At 40.7% G+C, this 18,819-nt stretch overlaps 1 protein-coding gene across 1 annotated transcript in view; it reads left to right on the top strand.

Annotated features, from left to right (window-relative positions):
- The first annotated feature begins 5,419 nt into the window (after positions 1-5,419).
- The window catches only part of pdgfc (platelet derived growth factor c), a 39,631-nt gene continuing 26,231 nt past the window's right edge, over positions 5,420-18,819 (top strand). The window contains exon 1 of the mRNA XM_067518020.1: positions 5,420-6,220. Coding sequence (XP_067374121.1) covers positions 6,109-6,220 — 112 coding nt within the window. The 5' untranslated portion in view covers positions 5,420-6,108. The remainder of the gene's footprint in view (positions 6,221-18,819) is intronic.

The following is an 18,819-nucleotide window of genomic DNA, read 5'->3' as shown; positions in this document are numbered from 1 at the left end:
CTGAAAGACAGTCCTGGTTGCATGTTTGGGCTCACTGTCATGCAGCAGAAGGAACTTCTGCCTTTAGTCTTTTACTGCAAGTGAAATTCTGTTTTCTGCTGTGATTTCACATATTATTGATCTAAAGAAATATTTAAATCAATGTAAAGCTTCATTTATTAGCTGTGATGGAAGCTTTTAACGACGCAGTGTGATTGGAGGTAGATTTATGTCTTGATGTCCTAAGAAAAAAAGCGAATCTCCTCTGTCATGACAACCAGGAATGCTAGTAAAAGGAAGCTGTGGTACGATTGTTTTCCTGCAGTGGTTTCATTATGGTGCTTTTTACTTTGGTGGTCGGTGATCCTGTGGTTTGGATTGCACCCTTGAATTAATGTATGTGTAAACGAATGAATGGTTTATACTGGAGAATTGTTTTAACAAACACATGCAAACTCGTCAAATGTTGTCACTTGCTGTGGTCATAGTATTTAGATTCATATAGACTCCGTGAGCAAAACAGAGACTAAAGACTTTTTATGCAGCATTATGTTGCACATGATTGATGTTCATCCTCAGTACAAAGCAGCCTGCGCAGAGATGAGCTTTCTGCTAGAGGTGAGTATCAAAATGAGTTTTCTGCTTTAGATTTTAAAAGCAGAAAAGCTCAGCTAAAAAAAAAAAAAAAAAGGTTACATACAGTTTGTCCTTGTCTGACAATATGTGTTGGTAGGCAAGTGTGAGCTGAAATTTGGATCTAATACAGAGGCCCCTCTCTACTCTCCGATGTTAATGAACTGGTTTGGGTGAGGGGTGCCTTCCCTGCTGTTTGACCTGAGGGAATTTAATTTTCAAAACAAGAGCTGAGTTGATTCTCAAGGTGATGATAGAAGTCACTTGTAATGTTTTGTATGTCACAAATAAAATTCCCTCCACAGACTTGGCATTTGTTTCTATAAACCCCAACATGCACATGGATTTGGCTGCGAGCATAACTGCTCTACATGAAGAACTGTTTACAAATGTCAGAACTGTTTGTGTCATTTTTCTTTCGTTCTGTGAGTTTGGTTTAAATGAATTGAAATGAAGAGCTGAACAGGAAGCCCCGTCTTTTGTTCTTCCAGTGAAAATGAAATCCATTGCAGAAACAAATGAGCTGATTTCCCACAGTTTTAATCCATATCTCATTCATCACTCCATGTCAAACAACTTGGGCGGCCTTTGCACAATGATCCCTGTAGTATAATTTTGACTGACAAGACATTCCATTTGCATACACAAATTAATCAGCACCATGTGCGTAGAGATTAATGATTTACGTCGGGGGGGGGGGGGGGGGGGGGCGCATTCTGGTGTTACAATCAAGAGGCAGGCACTTGGGCACAAAAATTCTTTTGTCTTGTGCAGTGAAAGGTTTGCTCGCTAGCTAGGAGCCACGTGTGCGATCGGCAACCACATGCAATTCCGTTCCTAGGGGAGACAGCTAGGTTTTGCTGCTAAACATCATGTTTTTTTCATTTTGTGCTGCAAAGTAGCATGTTTGTTTTCAATTCAGAAATGATGGATTGTTCTTTGACTGAACCCAGAGGAGCTCAGTGGACATAACTTTACATCAGTGACATGATTAATTGCTTGGGAGAAGAACAAGAAGCATGTGAAAGCTGTCAGTTTGAATGACACATTAATGTAAATCCTGATGGAGGGGGATGAAAAAAAAAGGCAGTTAAATGGGATTTGCGCATATGTGTGTTTGATACATTTTCTACGGGACCTGGGCAAAGACAATGAATGAGAAAAAGAAAATACTGAATGAAAATGTATTAAGTTGGGCTGTCACTTATGCATAGTGTAAATCCAGAATGAGATCTGATGTGCACTCCTCAGGGGAAATCCCCTTTTCTTTGTATTGCCAGGACATTTTGAATTTACCAAGCACCATTTTTATGCATGTACGTCTAAAATGGACACGACATGTCTAAAATTGACATACAGCCAAACAGAAAAGTTACGGAACCTAAACATTTTGCTTCTAATCCGGCTTTCCTATGAAAGAGCCAGTTACTATGTCTACATCAAATTGTAAAAGAAAAATCTTTTATTTTCACTAGTAAACTGTCAGTTTACTGTTCCGCGTCTTTCAGCAGCACACTCCAATGCATACAGTGACCATTGTGCGTGCCCGGTGTGCAATAGGCACAGTACAGTAAGTGTAGACATGCACAGAGTTGCAGGCATACAGATGTTCACCCTCATATAATCCATCACAGCACAGCGCCTGGTCCAGCGCCTCCAGGACAATATTGTGTTGATGAAGTTTGGCAGTGCAGTAGATTTGACCCTGGGATCATTAAATAAGCAGATTGCCATAATGGAAACTGAGTCTTCCCTGTCAGCAGATGTTTAGTAAGAGCAGCTCTAACCAAGATTATGACGGAGGCATCAGGCCAGAAGGCTGCTCAGCAGGAGAGCTCCTTCCCAGTGTTTTTGGACTTCACTCCACTCTGGCTTAAGAAGGGAAATCCTCAAGGAGCAAAGAGGTTCTTTCCAAAATGTGATGTCCAATGTGTTCAAAAGGTTGCAACGAATACAAATATGACAAGCTCCAAATGAATTTCATAGTGCACTCAAAGGTTTTTTCCATCTTTATCTAATTGTGTTGTACAGGTGTCTCTTTTTGTTTTGTCTTTCTTATATGTTTTTTAAGATGTCTCATCTAGAAAGGTGCTGCACAAATAAACTTTCTTTACACATTACTACTAAGTTTAAAAGCTCTTTGGCTTATATGATCGGATTAATTCTTGAACCAGTGAAAAAGCTTAAGATATTTTTTTCCATATTTTCATTTTTACATGTTGAAGCATCAGTAATAACATTTAAATAACATATAAAGATTAATAAAAAAATATCAATCGGAGAAGGTTTGATACTGATATTGCTTGTGCACTTCAACTTGAATCAAGCTTTAAATGTACAATTTTGTTATTCTTCTCCCACCAGTGCAGAAAAAATAAGATTATTCAACTCTATGAAGCTGTATGGTGTGTTTATGCTCTTTCATGTAGTCCTACTTCGTCCAGTCCTACTGTCAGTGCAATGACATAATACATTCATACTGTACAGACATGTGTACAGTTGAATTGGACAGTAAATATAGATTACTGACCAGTAACACTGGCAGGTTATATACTCAGTGAATGTGAAACCATGCATCCAGATTTTATCATCCCGGTGACTGTCAGGGGGTATCTGCTGTACAACAAACCATGCACTGAAAAACACCAGTGTAACTTATATACTGTAGTAATGTTGGAAATCAAATATGTGTGAATATGAAGGGTCCAACCGTCCTGCAAATGTTTTTGTACCAATTGTGAAATTTTCCGAATCATTTGCAAGTGTCCAGGGGGCATAGAACTGGCTGTAGCCCTCAGGGGCACCACCAGGGGGCTCTGGTTTCAAAGCCAAATGCAGCAAGGGGCAATTGATCACCATGATCCCACACTTTCCACATTCCTGCCTTAGCCACAACACTCGAATACCCACGCAAGTTAAGGGCCTCAGTGATATAGAACAGCATGTCCACAAACTGAAGGCCACAGCGAAGATGAACACAATCTTCTATCTGGGTTTTCAATAACAAGAACTCATCAGGCAAAAGAGCAGAAGTAAAACGTCTTCATTTGCTAGAAATTCTGAGAAAACGTGAGTCATTTCTTTCTGAATTCTTCTGCTGGCACATTTCCCACCCACAATGAAAACCACAGACAACTCCTCGCAGCACTCTGCAGCCGCTGTCTAGGTGTTTCCACATAAATGAAGTCATCTGAAAGGTCCTTTTCTTCAAGGTGCAATAATGAGCTGCAATCTGGATTTAGCCAATGTGTTTCATTCCATTTCACCTGGAACAAACTGATCTTTCACAGACACTGTGACAGATAAGTTGTGTAACACACACTGACTGCGAGAGGGCATTTGTTTGTTTGACAGTGTGTGTCCTGAAAAGGCAAGAGAGCCCTATGGGATTTTGCCGGGAGCCGACAACTGTGAATTCTCTATTGTATACGTTTCCATCTCCAGGCTACTTGCCGGGTTGACACAGAGCCCTCCTGGCTGGCAGGCCTCTGTATGTTAGCTGTGACCCAAAAGGTCTGCCTTGTTTCTAATTTCCTTTGTTTATTATAATTCTTTGTATCAAAGACTCAACATTTCACAGGACCACCATGGAAGCAGCAATCAAATGTGGACAACAAGACAAAATACCCAAGCTTTTACAGACAAAACCTCAAGGAGAGAATGTCTGTGTGTGTGTGTGTGTGTGTGTGAAGGAAAGAGGGATTCCACAATATGGAGTGCTGACATCTGCTGCAGGCCCTTGCAGGGCTGGAATGTGATACTCGCCTTTACACAAAGGGCCTTGGCCGTTGCAGCAGGCACGAGAAGACCTCTATATGCACTGCTCCACAGGGGCAACGCACGTCCTATGAAATGATTGTATCAAGGCCCTGCGTCTCCTTTCCCCAACCATTAACTGTGATTAAAATCACAAAATGCTTCCTTCATATGTTGATGCTGGAGGGATGGCTGCCCCGCACCCTCTTTGAGGTAGTAGTGTCTGAGTTATGTGAGACAGGGGGTAAATTGCTGCAGCATTGCATCATGTGTCTGGCTCAATGGGTTCAATATGTGTCTATAGCTCCCCTTTGATTGTTGTGTCTGTGCTGCAGCAGACTTGCCATACACTGAGGGGATACACTGGTGGACTTTGCCAACAATAGGATGGGAGGAACCACATGAAACGCACTTGATGAGGTACAACAGTGTGCCGGGGAGAAAGGAAATTGGAAACAGGAGGGAGTATTGTTCCAAGCAGTGTCTTTGCTTTGATATGACAAATTGAGAAGCCCTTAAACATTTCCTTTCCCGAGAAACATTAAGGCAGAACGAACAACAGTGTGTTAAAAAGTGTGGGTACACATTTGAATCTTTCATCTCTCTATGAGGAAAATGAGTAGAGACTTTAAACAACTGCTTATGTACTTTTTTATGGAAACTTTCCTTTTGAATCATAAAGCTTTTCTGATGTGAGAACACTCATCAATGTTTAACAATGTGCAGTTTATGTTATAAATTGGATGAACCCACAGAGAGCAAACAGTGGTATTATTAGGCAGATAACCCAATAATGTCCATGTTTGAGTAATTTAGTCTGTGTCAAAAAATACCAAAGGCGGTATTTCTTTCCAAAAGTATTTCAAACACTGAAACAATACACTATAATATTTTCCTTGTAACAGGTTGTGCTGAGTTGCTTTTCTCTGCCTTGAGACTTTTCTAGTGGAAACACGTGAAGCTCGAAGTGGAACTGTTCATATCAGACTCGAACTGGAATAAGTGGGTGAAACCCCTCGTTGTGTCAGACAGCAGCGGAATAGTTAACATCCTGGGGAGTTTCCTCGGCTGGAAGTTGTACTTTATGTATAGCACCTGTTGTGCCGTCAGTTGGCAGTCTCCAAAAGCCCAGCCCCGGCAGAGCAGTGATATTTTATCTCAAGTCTCCACCAAGTTATGACTCAAGACTTCGCCAGACATCAGAGTTCGTCTCGGTGTTGGGAATGGTTTGTGCGCACAGACTGTATCAAGTTGCAGGATTCTTTCGCCGTCTCTCTCTGACAGTGTGTGTGAGAGCTTTTGCTGTAATGCGTAAAGATCTGCGGGGATTTATTCAGACGGAGTCAAAGACGCACCGTTGACGCGCGCCTTAGCCAAACGCCATAGAAGATATGCGTGCACAAGGACGCTTTCACAGCTAATTCCAGGATCATTATTACTTACATTAGACTTTTTCCAACTCAATACCCGACAGCCCACAGAACCAACAGGTGCGCTTTTGCATTGCGCAGCAGCATCAGGTTTGGACGCTCAGGAGAGGATTTGTTCTGGTTTAGGCAGTTAAAATTTCACTTTCTCCAAAAGGGACTCATGATTAAGAGTATGTGGGTTCTACTCTGCGTTTATCCTCTCCAAATGTGTCCAAAAGCGCACTTGTGCCCTGTGAACGACGCGTGCGTGTGGTGATACAAACCATCCCGTCTCCAACCCCTTTGTGATTGCCAACCACAACTCATCCAAATGATCCTTCCATTATTATTCCTTCTTGCATCGCTTCTCCAACAATATGGCTCGGAAGCCGATTCAAGTCACGTCAGCAAATTTCACCTTCCAAGTGTAAAGGAGCAAAACGGTAAGTTTCTCAGTGCGTTTGATGGCGATCGTTCATTTTTATTACGTTAATTTGGGGATATTTGAAATACTTGTTTCTCTGCATAACGTCATTCTTTACAAATGCACATCTTGCTTGAGTTTGCGCTGCAGTGAATGAGAGCGTTTCATTCATTGCACTATTATCCGGGGTAGGAAGTGCAAAATTACCTTTTTACCTCTTAAGTGTACCCGTGTATGTTTAAGGGGGGGGAAACCCTCTGAAATTCCAGATCCCCTGGGAGAAGTTTTCCCTCTGATCATAAAAAAGGCTCCATTCATACAGCGGTGGTGGCTCTAGGCGATGTAGTCTGCCAACCCTCTGAACTGCACTAAGCTGCACTATCAATTTTAGAAATCCAGTTTTGTGTATGTTTAATGTCACATCCAGGTTAGGGAAAAGTTAATGGTGTCCCTACCTTTAGTTAAATTGTTAAATAATTACCCTCCAGTGTTTTCTTGCCTTCATGGCCAATTTGGCAATTAACTTCTTTGTTGTTGTAGGGAGTGTGTGTGGGCACATGTGCATACAGACCTTCTTTCCAACTTCCCTTAAAAAAATGATTATTTCCCCTGATGCGTGCATTTATGTCGATTGTTTTTTGTACTGGTTCTTTACCTTTGCCCTCATTACAATACAACCAGAACGTTCTGGTAATAGAAATGTAGGCCACACTGACAGTTTAACCAGAGGTTCCAACATGCCTGTAGATGTTTCACTGGTCAAACTTCATTCATTATTCATTCTTATAAAGCCACTGGATTTGTGTGAGGACATGCAGTGCAAACTTCAGTAAGAGTCAGGGCTGGGAAATCAGAGCCTCCCGCTGGGGTCTCCAGGTTCAATCAGGATGGCTGAGAAAGGAAAACACAAGGGAGGAGAGGGGACAGGGACAGGGATCATGGAGGCGGAGGGTGTTAAACTGTTGAAGAACTCTTTAAAACAGCAGTAACGTGTTGGCGGAGGCCAATGATTGCTGACGTTCTGCTACACAATTTGATATTGATCTGAGAGAGGGTAGAGAGCCAGTGTTTAGTAGTGGTTGCCTGGTGAGTTATGGTCCCCAGTCATATTAAGTTTGGCAAGTGGCTGCTGATGACTCCATAAGATATCAGACAGGGCAGCCTCCTATTGAGGGCCAGTGCTGTGTGGAGCAACCATCTGTCACGATAAATTATGTGGACCAAAGTCTCAGAAGGCAAACAGAATGGGTGGGACTTTTGTGTGCTGTGGTCATAAATAATAAGAACATTTCCTTTTATTCACAGTTGAGGATTTTATTACAATAACATGTATCAGGTTACATGGCTTTTTCATGTTTTTGCCACATGCCTGTAAGTGAAAATTAAATCTGCCATCATACTATAAACATGCATTGTACAGTTTTAGTTAAAGGAAAATGCATACAACAATCCCCTTCAACTACACTCTCTGGTTTCCTAGCAAAGACTCCGCTGCAACATTCTGAGTTTAAAGGTTTAACAAAGTTGAAGATATCGTATGATGGAAGTGAAGGTGAACTTGGCAGTTACCCTTCTAGGCCCGATGGGGACGTCTTGATGGCTGGAAAGAAAGAGGTCCTGCATGGATTCTCAGGAATTGGCCAGTTATGGACCTCAGACGTTCCTGCAGAAGAGACCCGAGGGATTAAGGGGGAGGAAGGGGATGAGTGGAATGATAGTAGAGATGGAATAGAAGCGAGGGCAGGAGAGGCAGGGTCAGGTTGAGTTTTGTTTCAAACTGAATGCTGTTTTTTTTTTTTTGTATTAGACTTTGTTATGAGGCCAAAGTGACTAATTTACACCACTGCCCCACACCCTAAAAACTACATACATACACTAATAATTTCCTTGAGTCAGCCACTTTATTAGGTACATCTTGTAATCACTGCTTCAATTCTGTCTGGCACTGCTTCAACAAGGTGATCATGCAGTTTCAATCTACCGTTACACCGCATCCCAAAGGTGCTTTATTGAATTGAGATCTGGTGACTTTGCAGGCCCTTTGAGTACAACGAACTCAGAAGAAACTAGTTTAAGATGATTTTAGTTTTCTGACCTGGCGCTTTATCCTGCTGAAAGTAGCAATACCATTAAGACTACTTCCACATTTTTCAGTTCTCCTGTTGTCCAATTTTGGTGAGCTCTTGCAGTTTCCTGTTCTGATAAGGGTGACAGCCGTTATGATCTTCTGCTGCTGTAGCCCATTTGTTTTAATCTGGACAAGCTGTTCAATTAGAGATGCTCTTCTGCGTACATCAAGTAATTTGTCACTGATGCCTCTCTATCAGCTCGCGCCAGTCTGGCCATTCTCCTCTGACCTTTGGCATCAACCAGAGAAATTTCTCAGATTAACCTGTCTGGCTCTAACAACCATGCCAAGTCACTCTAATCACCTGTTTTCTCCACTCTGGTTTGAACTCTAGAAGATCCTCTCGACTACATCTACATACCCAAATGCAGTAAAATGTTGTAATGTGATTGACCAATTAGGCACTTGTGTTAACGAGCAGTTGAACAGGTGTACGTTTATACACGAGGCAGTTGTGGAATCGTTTGGCAAGACCCCAAAACTGTGCAGCCTAAGTGGTTGGGGTTGCACAAATGAGTGCACTGTGAGCACAAAATTGGTGAGAGTTGTGTCAGGACAGGCATTTCCTACAACATTAGATCCTGCAAATTAAGGTTGATTAACAATTAGTCTTGTTAAAGCAACTCAATACATCGGTTGGGTCTGAGTTAAAAATTTAAAGCTCATTGATATTTAACCCAAATTCTTTGTCTAACCTTAAGACAAAGGTTGTTCATCTAACCTTAAGAAAGTTTTACTTTCCTGAACCTAATAACATGTGTGATGCGGGACACGAACCACAGATGGCCTGAGCTTTGTGCTCATGCTGGACTAGGACAAAGAAATGTAATCCACGCAGCTTTATATATTTCCTCGTCAGGCGTTTGGAAAACTAAATCAGCAGGATCCTTCATATACTGTTTGCAATACGATTTTGCTGGACCAGTCTGGACTGCAGTTCGTTGTAATACAGCATTTATAGCCCGTGTATTGGATAGAGTGACATTTTCAGAGCAAGTTCAAGCAGTGTTGTTCTCCTGTCTAAGCAAATAGACTCAGGCACATCACAATAAAGCTTCATTGCCTTGTCGTTGAGCTTAATAACCAATAGCCTATGTAAGTTTGTTTCATTACACTGAGATGGCCTTTGTCCGTGCTACAGTGTTTACAATGCCTTTTTCCATTAGGCTGTGATTTGCTGGCAGAGTTGAATAACACTTCACATCCAGCTGAAGATGCATTGCAGCTTTCCAATCACACAGGTAATTTCAGGGGCGACTTTTCATATCACTTCTCTGAGATGAGTGGTTTGGGTTCACTTTCCCACACAAGGCCATGTTTTCACCACCACCTTGCCCACCCGTAGTCACGAACCCAGGTCTTATTATAACATTCCGGCTGCGGACATTTGTAGGAGATCTGTATTACCTGGACATATTCCCACATATCCCCCCCTCAGGCAACATTGGAGGAAGGTATGCAACACTCGTAAGCTGCCAATGATCACAGATGCTGCTGTTCCACTAAAGATTACGAGATTAGATGGAGGGCCAGGGTTATTAGGGTCACGGGGTCATGAGTAAACACATGCAGTTTTCCACGTATACATACATGGAGTGCTGAAGATACAGATGTGCATTGTGCATTCATTAGACTGTGATTTAGACAAATAGGCAGTTTAAGGCGGGGATTTAAATACAGGAAGGAAAGTGGGTGGCCTTGTTAAGCATCAGGAATATTTTGAGCGTAAAGTGTACATCATTCATCCGTTCGTATATAGCTGAGAGCAAAGCTCAATAACACATTTACAGGGCAGTGAAGTGTAAGAAGGTATTTTAGTCATTCAGGTTTCCACAAGTAAAAGGCGAATTCTGATTTTACATAGTTGATGTCAGGTGGGTTTTTATAGGCTTTTATATGCATGGAACTCTTAACTTGAGAATTGTTAGAGAGCCAAGATACGAGGAATGTCTACATAAAATGGCGAAGGCAACTACAACACACACAGGATCAATTTAATTACAAAATTTAAACTGTTGAGTTTAGCACTTTGACTGAAAAAATCCGAAAGTGAAAGAAGCCTTAAAATGCATTCAGCACCTATGGAGGGATGCTGTAAATTCATTACTACCCATATAAATGCCAAGCACTGTATCAAACTGAGAAACAGCAATGACATTTGAATTTGTGGGAAATTACAGATGTCAAAAAGTAGATCCTCCAACTTCTCCAGTTTGACAATTAAGGTAATTTGAAACGAATATTGTCTGGAATACAAGAATCAATGACATGTTGCCTATAGGCATTAAAAGACGTCTTCACTGAAAAACTCTCCTTCTTGAAAAACTCCTCCAGGTGCAGGTCATCTGGAGGAATTCTTTGGCTTGAAGCATGGAGTACATTAAAAAGGGAAACGAGAGGGAATTTTAAAAGCATGAATGTAGATTTACACCTTAAAGTAAAGCAATAGCAAATTAGTGGAGGTGCCTATTAAAATGTTATCAATTCTCTATTGATGAGACAAAATATCGGGGATAAATACATTGAAACCTCTCATACTGTAGCCAGCTGGCATTCAAGATTGCACTTTGTTATTTTAAGTGTCTTCCATTAAGCTTAACTTTGGATGGACGTGTATTAATTTGATATTAAGATGTGACTCTCAAAGTCTTGAAACATAATAAACTAGCCTTGGGAACCTCCATTCATTTTTTAATAGAGGTCAGATGGTTTCTGAACCTTCTTCCCTGGGAAATCTTGTTTCCACTTAGAAGAATCTGTACTTTGATGGATATGCTTGAGTGAGTGAATGCAGCACTATGCCGTTAATCATTGTAGTGGCCAGTGCAATAGCAAACGCTATGCTTGGCTGACTTAAAACCATCAAGGAAAATGGATGGCTAAATTTTCAAGTGCTCAGTGGGAGGCAACAATTACACTGAGCATATCACTACTGTCAGATGAAGACAACATATATGAGGAAAGTTTTCTCTGGACTGATACAATGATTTCTCGATTTCCCAATTAAGCCACTGCAGTTTTAAGCACTGGGTTTTTAACTGGCTTCAGAGGAACATTCATTCTGAAAGTCACAAATTAAAAAAATGAGAATCTCTAAATCCAGTTATCGGAGTTTTCCACAATAACACCAGGAGGCCACTAAATACAGGCACGTCTATGTCTCCTGGCAAGAGTGTTTTTTTCCCCCCTCAACATCTCACTCCAGAGTGGGGGACCCAGGATAACAGTGCCTATGTTTTCTCTCTCAGCACTATTTGAACATGGAGTGCTGTATTTGGCAAGCAAAGCATGCCACCGCCTGCCTGCTGTTCGTCATTTTGGGCAGTGACTCCTCCGGCTCCCCCACTACTGGGAGTTTTCAAGAGATCTGGGTCACAGGTTTAAGTTCTGCAGAAGAGGGATTGCTCTCTACAGACGCCCAGTCTGGCTGAATCAGTGCTAGTAAAGTCTAGTCTCAAAGACAATGATAATATGAGGAGGTAAAAGTAAGTACTAATACCTTGGGCTCTAAAAAGTGGATGAGCTAGATGCTTTGAACCTGCATTAATATATTGTTTGGCCACGTGGTGGCAATGCAACAGGACTGGACCCCTTTGAGCTGATACTGACCACTGCATACAAGAAAGACCTAAACAAGACCTGCCATTTTGGAGACAATCTGACCTAGTTATCCAAAATAAAAAGGTTGTCTTTGTCAAAGTCGCTCAGATCCTTAACTATGCTCATTTTTTTTTCTGCTTTCAACACATCAACTTGAATAAATGTTGCCTATAAATGGGCCTATATCCAGCTAAACAGGACATAATCTTGAAGAAGGTGAAAAGAAACTGAAGGCTGATATCTCAAAGTTCATTGGGTCTGTCATTTGGAAAAGTGAATAAGACACACCCTTATTTCACTAGCTTCTACTGAGGTGCCCTTAAGCAAGCTTCCCAATGCCAAAAGACTGAGAGGCCAGTAGCAGAAGTTCAGTGGGTGCTCTTTCAACTCCCAGGTGTGTCTGAACTGTCTGAATAGAAATCAGGGAGTTGGTGAGGAAATCCATTCATGCTCAGCAAACATTGCCTGGATAAATAATGTCTTTAAACAACATCTCGGATTTGGCAGGGTGCTTTTAATCTTTTCTGTTTCTTATCTCTTATCAGTTCAGCTTCTCTAGTGGTCTGCCTCCTTCTGTTAAAAAACAATTGCAAGAGTCTTAGCATTTTGCAAATAAGGATTGTCAGTACGCCGTGAGTTTTCGCAATATTATTGCAAATGTTTGGGTCATTTATTCATTGCAAATGCATGTTCATCAGTGTTGCTGATATTCCATGGGTATCTGTAAAGATTTTATACACCTGCTTTTCCTTACAAGTAAAATAAATACAGATAACATTCATATCATGTTTGTCCCTTATCAACAGATTGAAATTACTCAAATCAGAAAACAATTTAGGTTGCTTAGCAGAAGGATCTGGTGAAAGTTATCAGCTGTTTCTGCTCAATGACTCAAGAACCTGCAGTCTGAGCAGCTGGCACAGAGCAACATGAAACAGTCGGAGCAATGGTGGAGTCAAAAGTGTGCTTCTGAGAGTCCCACAGCAGGAAAAGGTGTAGTAAAGAAGTTTAGAAATCTCGCCAACAACTGTAAAAATTCCCAAAGCTAGCATTGATTGTGACGGACAGAGTAAAGTGTCTGCCTAGTGCAGTCTAAACATGAAAGGTGGAGTATGTCTGCCTGAAGTCAAGATTGCAAGATTGCTTGTTAGAGCAAATACCTGTCATTCACTGAGGCAGTATTGTTTCCTAGCACTGATGCAATGGGTTAAAAAAACATGTCCACAAAATGAGAGTGAGCAGTGTTTCTTTTAGCAGGTCGTGAAGACTTAAGGGTCACTTTCTGCATATCACATGTGCATCGAAATGTGAGTTACAAAATGGCAATTGTGTATTTTGCACCCAAAATGTAGCATGACGTGGCTAGAAAATGCATTTATTGCCTATACGGGAGTATGTTTCGCAAATTAGGATAGTATAAAAAAGAGAAGCACTGAAAGCTTGTTTGATCTACTGTAAATGCTGGCAGGAATGATTATCATTCTTGTTGCTACAAAACCAATTCCCTTTTAAACAGAAGCTCCCATTTATGAGGCATTTGGATCAACCTTAGGCTGTGAGGTTTTGAAACTCTGCCAGTGTGGCACTGCTTTTATACAGATCTCCGTAGTCCTGAGAGCACCGGTTGTCTTATGGCAACTGGAAATCAAGCTGGACTTGGCATCGAGATGAGTTGACCTTGGTCACTGTCTCTGGAGGGTATGTCTGCATAGCTTGGCATATGTCATCACCTCCAATCAGAGAGGTATTTCAGAGTGTCCTGTAGTGACTCTGCTTGGCAGTTTAGTGGGCTTTGTGGGCAGTTGACTGGCAGGGAGACCAACCCCCACAGCAAGTGAGTGAGAATGCCACAGTCGCATTTTTTATGAAAGAATAAGACTTTGTTTAAACAATAAAATTGATCTTTAACAAGAACATGGAAGAAACAAATTGGTAAGTTGGAACTAATAGAACTCATAACTGTTTAATGTAATTAAACTGGGACCAGATACATTGTTAATGAACTAGAATCTAATGAATCATCCCAATGTTACTCTATGTCAAGTCCTAAATGAAATATAGACAATAACTTATCACCTTTTTGTGCACATATTGTGCACATTTTTGTTTTCCAGTCAAGTGTTAATGCCACGACAGATGAATTCCACCTTAAAAAGTTGTAACAAATTATCTACCATACATTCCTTCAGTCTGAAAAAGCTAAAACAAACATAAACATTTATTAACATGTTGTTATTATCATAACAACAAACGAACCCAAACTTACTTGATTTCATTTCCTTTGGCCCAAAACGACTAATGAAATAGTTTTTATTTTTATCAGTATTTTAGCTTCAGAATCCCATTGAAACATTGTAGACGATGTAGCCCAGATATTAAGAACTAAAGTGGGGCATTGTGGGAAATAAATTAATAAAATCATTTTAAATATGACTTTTTTTTCAATGTTAAATCTTTTTTTTTCTATCCTTTCGGCTTATCCCGTGAGTTCAGGATCGCCACAGCAGATCGATGTCCGCATGTTGATTTGGCACACTTTCTATGCCGGATGCCCTTTCTGACACAACCCTCCCCAATTTCTACCGGGCCTGGACCGGCACTGCACAGCTGGGGATGGGAATGGGCTGTTGGCGTTTGCCTAGTGTCTTGCCCAGAGACACTTCGACATATAACCGGGACCGGGGATTGAACCACTGACCCTGTGGTCCGTGGACGACTGCCGCGGACAACTGAGCTACAGCCGCCCCCCATTAAAATGTCTTCTTTCTCAAAAAAGTACATTAAAAAATAGTTTTATGTATTAAATCAAGGGCCACCTGTTTCCCATTCACAATTAGAAAGGCTGATCTCGTTTTACATGCTGTAAGCACTGTAAAGAATAACTCTTGAAGCAGCTGTGCATCATCAGCAAAAAAAAGGAACGACCACGCATACAAACTGCATGTTGGGCCGTAAACGCTTCTGAAACACAGGCGACCTACACTCTGAAGTGAAGTCTGCACACAAAAACCAGTGGAAGAAAGAGGAGCCGGGCTTTGTGGCGTTTACAATACCCCCGAGGTAACATGACGACCTTTCTTCGGTTTTATTTCATTGTCTTTACCTACTGTGGCCATGCTGTTGGCTAGCAAAGCTAATAGTTTATAGCGCTACACTTACAGTGTAAATTACTAATTACAGTTTCAAACAATCATGGGATTTGACCTCTCACTTTTGCAACTCTTCTATCCCCAGGGCTCTGGCCCTGACATTGGTGTGACAGTACATGAAGCACCAATCCGGATTTTTATTATTTATTATTATTATTATATTGTTTGTGGCATTTTGCACATCATTAAAAGCAAAAAAACCTCTATCAATTCGATATACAGTATTGCCCAGCAACAGTGGCCCAAAACAAAAAAAAACTCAACTGGCCTTATTTTAATATATCTCCTTTCTCTTCTTCATGAGATGAAGGCTTCTACATGTATGAAACTGAGCTACTAATGCAGCACAGAGGCATTTCATGGTTATCAAACACCATCATTAAGTGTGTTAATTTTAGAAAGCACTGAGGGTTACTGATGCATGGACAGCCTTATACAGTTTGAATAAACACTGGAGAGTCGGTCCTGCTAGAATGACAGTCTAATTCCAGCAGAATTTTGTGCGAATTGTGAAAAGTCTATGCTGCACTTTCAGAGTTTATTATGCTTGTTGGAACAGGACCAGCCAAGCCCTGATAACTGAATGCCAAAACATTTTTGAAACAGCTCTTGTATTCCACTGCTATTCCAAGGCTTGTGTTTAATCATATCTTAACACACTAAGGATTTACAGTCATGATGGATGATTTCTCGCTGCATATCTTGCCTCAGATTGTATTAGACTTGGGTAATTATGTAAATTTGCTTTTGAAATTTTGCACCTAATGCATGCAAATGCATACTCTATTATACAACCATCAGGTTGCTAGAATAATACAATAAAATAATTAAAATAATAACATCTTAGTTATAAGGTCTTGATTACTCACTAACTAATTTGGTTAAAACTTTCCTAAGCAGCTTTTTAAATTTGCCAAAGCTACAGTAACTGCGGTGTTAATGTCATTCTTCTTTTCTTTTCTTTTTTTTTTACTTGTTCATATGTACTGTACAAAGGAAAGAAAAGAGATAGAAAGAAAAAAGAAAAAACTGAACCCATGAACACTGTGGATTGCCTTGTCTCTACAGTTTGTTTTTATGACATATCAATGTGCCAGTCTTCATCCTGTCGTTGGCACATAAACATGATCCATTTCACCAGTTCTCTCTGCAGCGTTGGTCTTGAATTCTTAGGTACACTGTTTTTTTTTTCTTTCCTTTTTTTTAAATTTAGTTAGAACTGGCTTAACCTTTCAGTTTCCCCTCAGGTAGATTTTTACTGAATCCACAAGCACCCTTGTGGACTCTACTAAATACTAAATTAAGTCAGAAATACTACTGTATTACTGGAGCACCAGGTCTCTTGGCTTGCTTGAGCTCATTCATTTAATTCTTGCTTGGCTGAACTGATGTGCGTTTTTGAAGCATTGCCTTTTTCTCTGTGTATTGCTCCTGTGGCATGCAGCACACCCTACAGGTTCAACATCACTTACATATTCGTCTCTTCAAAGTTTATCTGGAGACATTTTTTTCCTTTTCAGTTCCCATTACTTAAACTACTTACCACACTAACTCAAATCAAACAACCACTATGTCTTCTTTATGTGCCATTGGATGGGAGGGAGAACAGAACCAGAGGCTATTAAATGGAGATTTGAAATCTCCCAGTTCTAATACACTTTGGGAGGAAATAAAAAACACACCTGTCCTAGTAATCATTGATACAGCGCCGTCTCATGCTAGCTGGATTATGTCACCTAGCACATGGTGAGATGTGATATATGAGGCTATGCCAGTGGCATAGAGAGAGAGTGACTCAATCACACATACTATTTTGAGAATCTATGGCTTCTCCCAATGCACAAATGGGTTTTCGGTGCAGACTGGATACGCTCTGCCACTTGGATCCTCATGAGAGGGTATCCATTTCTACAGCCCAAATGGAATGAAAATGCACGTTAGCTGTTAGGTCTTATGACTGACCAACATGATTTTGCAAACTGTGCATGTGTGTTTTTGTAGAGCTGTCTGCACACTGAACAGGATCTGCAGTAATCTCAATTCAATAAAATAAGAAAGTAATTGCCTCTTACTCAGACCAGCTCCTTGGTAATACAGGATTGTTCTGTGCTACTGGAACAGTGTTTTGTCTTGGAGCAACAGCGTCTTGCACTGGAAACATCTACTATTAGTGATCTGGAGTTTTACTGTGTGTGGCTATAACGCCCCATAAAACAGAGCTGATACTAAGGGTAATAGAGTTATAGAGTTAAATGCCGTTTGGGGAAGTTCAGTACAGAAAGTTGTGATAAACATGTTACAATGTTTACTCTGTAGCAACATGAGGAGCTGTTGTCCTTGTTATATGTAATATAGAACTTGTCTACACCGACTGACTTACTGTAGGAGTTCACTTTATTCATTCATCAGCCCTGTGCTGAAACATATGCCAGTGGGCATTTGTTTTTCGTATTTGGTCCTTTTGTTACTTGGACAACCGCTAAAGTAGCAAATCGCTTTCTTCAAGTTCGTGCACTATGTGCCGGTGAGTTCAGTGAGTAGCTGATTTGTTCCTGCAACCCTGGCCATGCTTTTTGCTTGCTAACTTGCTTGATGATTAAAATGGGAACTCATTGTCGTTGAGGTTAGGCATTGTGTACAGAGAGTAGTCAATGGATTAGATGAGAGATGGAACATATGACCAAGTCAGTCAAGTGTTGAAAATACAGGCATGTTTAAAAAGGACCTGGGAGAGCACACAGGGACTGGGCCGTGTAATCAGAGGATGTTAAACAAGCTTACAACTGAAAGAAATGCAAATTGATTAGGTTTTTCCCCAGGCCAGCACAAACATGTCATCAGCAATATGTCATAGTCTAAAAGGAAGTATTGGGCATGCTGTAATTAACTGCTCGCTTATGCATTTTGACTATACTGCTCAGAAACAACTGATAATAAGCAGAATTTTAATCCTGGAGGGTTTGGATAGCATTTCTTAGCGAAGACATGTTGACTTGTCGCAGCAGGAAAAGCATCTTAATTATGGCTCTGCTCCATTTAGGTGCACAGTAATCACAGGAAACAACACAGTTTGTGTTTAGGTTTGTAAGAAGTGCAGTAAAAACATGCATGAACATACACAATATCTGCCTACATTAAATTAATAACATACGTGCATGCAGGCTATTTTACAGAATACATCTAACTATGTGGATTGGTTTGACCACAGTGTTAAAAATTTTCCACTTTGTACCTTTTTCAGATATTCTCACTCCTATCATTTCTTCACAGGGAAGATTGTGAAACAGTCAAGAAAGAGAAATTCTGAATGAGTAATGCTGAGCGTAAGAGTGACTCTGTAAGAAGAGTATGATAACAAGTTGGTGGAAAAGGTGTTAAGCCTCTTCCTTCTCTTTCTCCTACTCTTTTTGCCTCCACATCTTGCATTTTTTTCAGCTGCCTCTAATTAGGCCTTTTACAGACGATGGCATTAAAATGGCCTGGAACCACACCGACTAATTAGACGCCATTGACAAGGCAGATCTTTCATGCACAAGTCAGTTTGTCAAAGTCTATCTTTCATTTGCTGCCTTGACAGCCAAAGTTTGTTCAACACTTTGTCTCCCTTCACACCTGTTGACAGGCTTTAACTGAGGTTTAAAGTGGGTGACTAGGTTGGCCTGCGTTCGGTACAGTTTGTGTCATTTAACGCTTGTGTTGACGGATTTTCTCAGGCAGATCATTGACATGTTTGCATGCATG

The sequence above is a fragment of the Channa argus genome, chromosome 10 (assembly GCF_033026475.1).
Source record: "Channa argus isolate prfri chromosome 10, Channa argus male v1.0, whole genome shotgun sequence".
NCBI lineage: Eukaryota > Metazoa > Chordata > Actinopteri > Anabantiformes > Channidae > Channa > Channa argus.
This window is presented reverse-complemented; position numbering and strand designations above follow the sequence as displayed.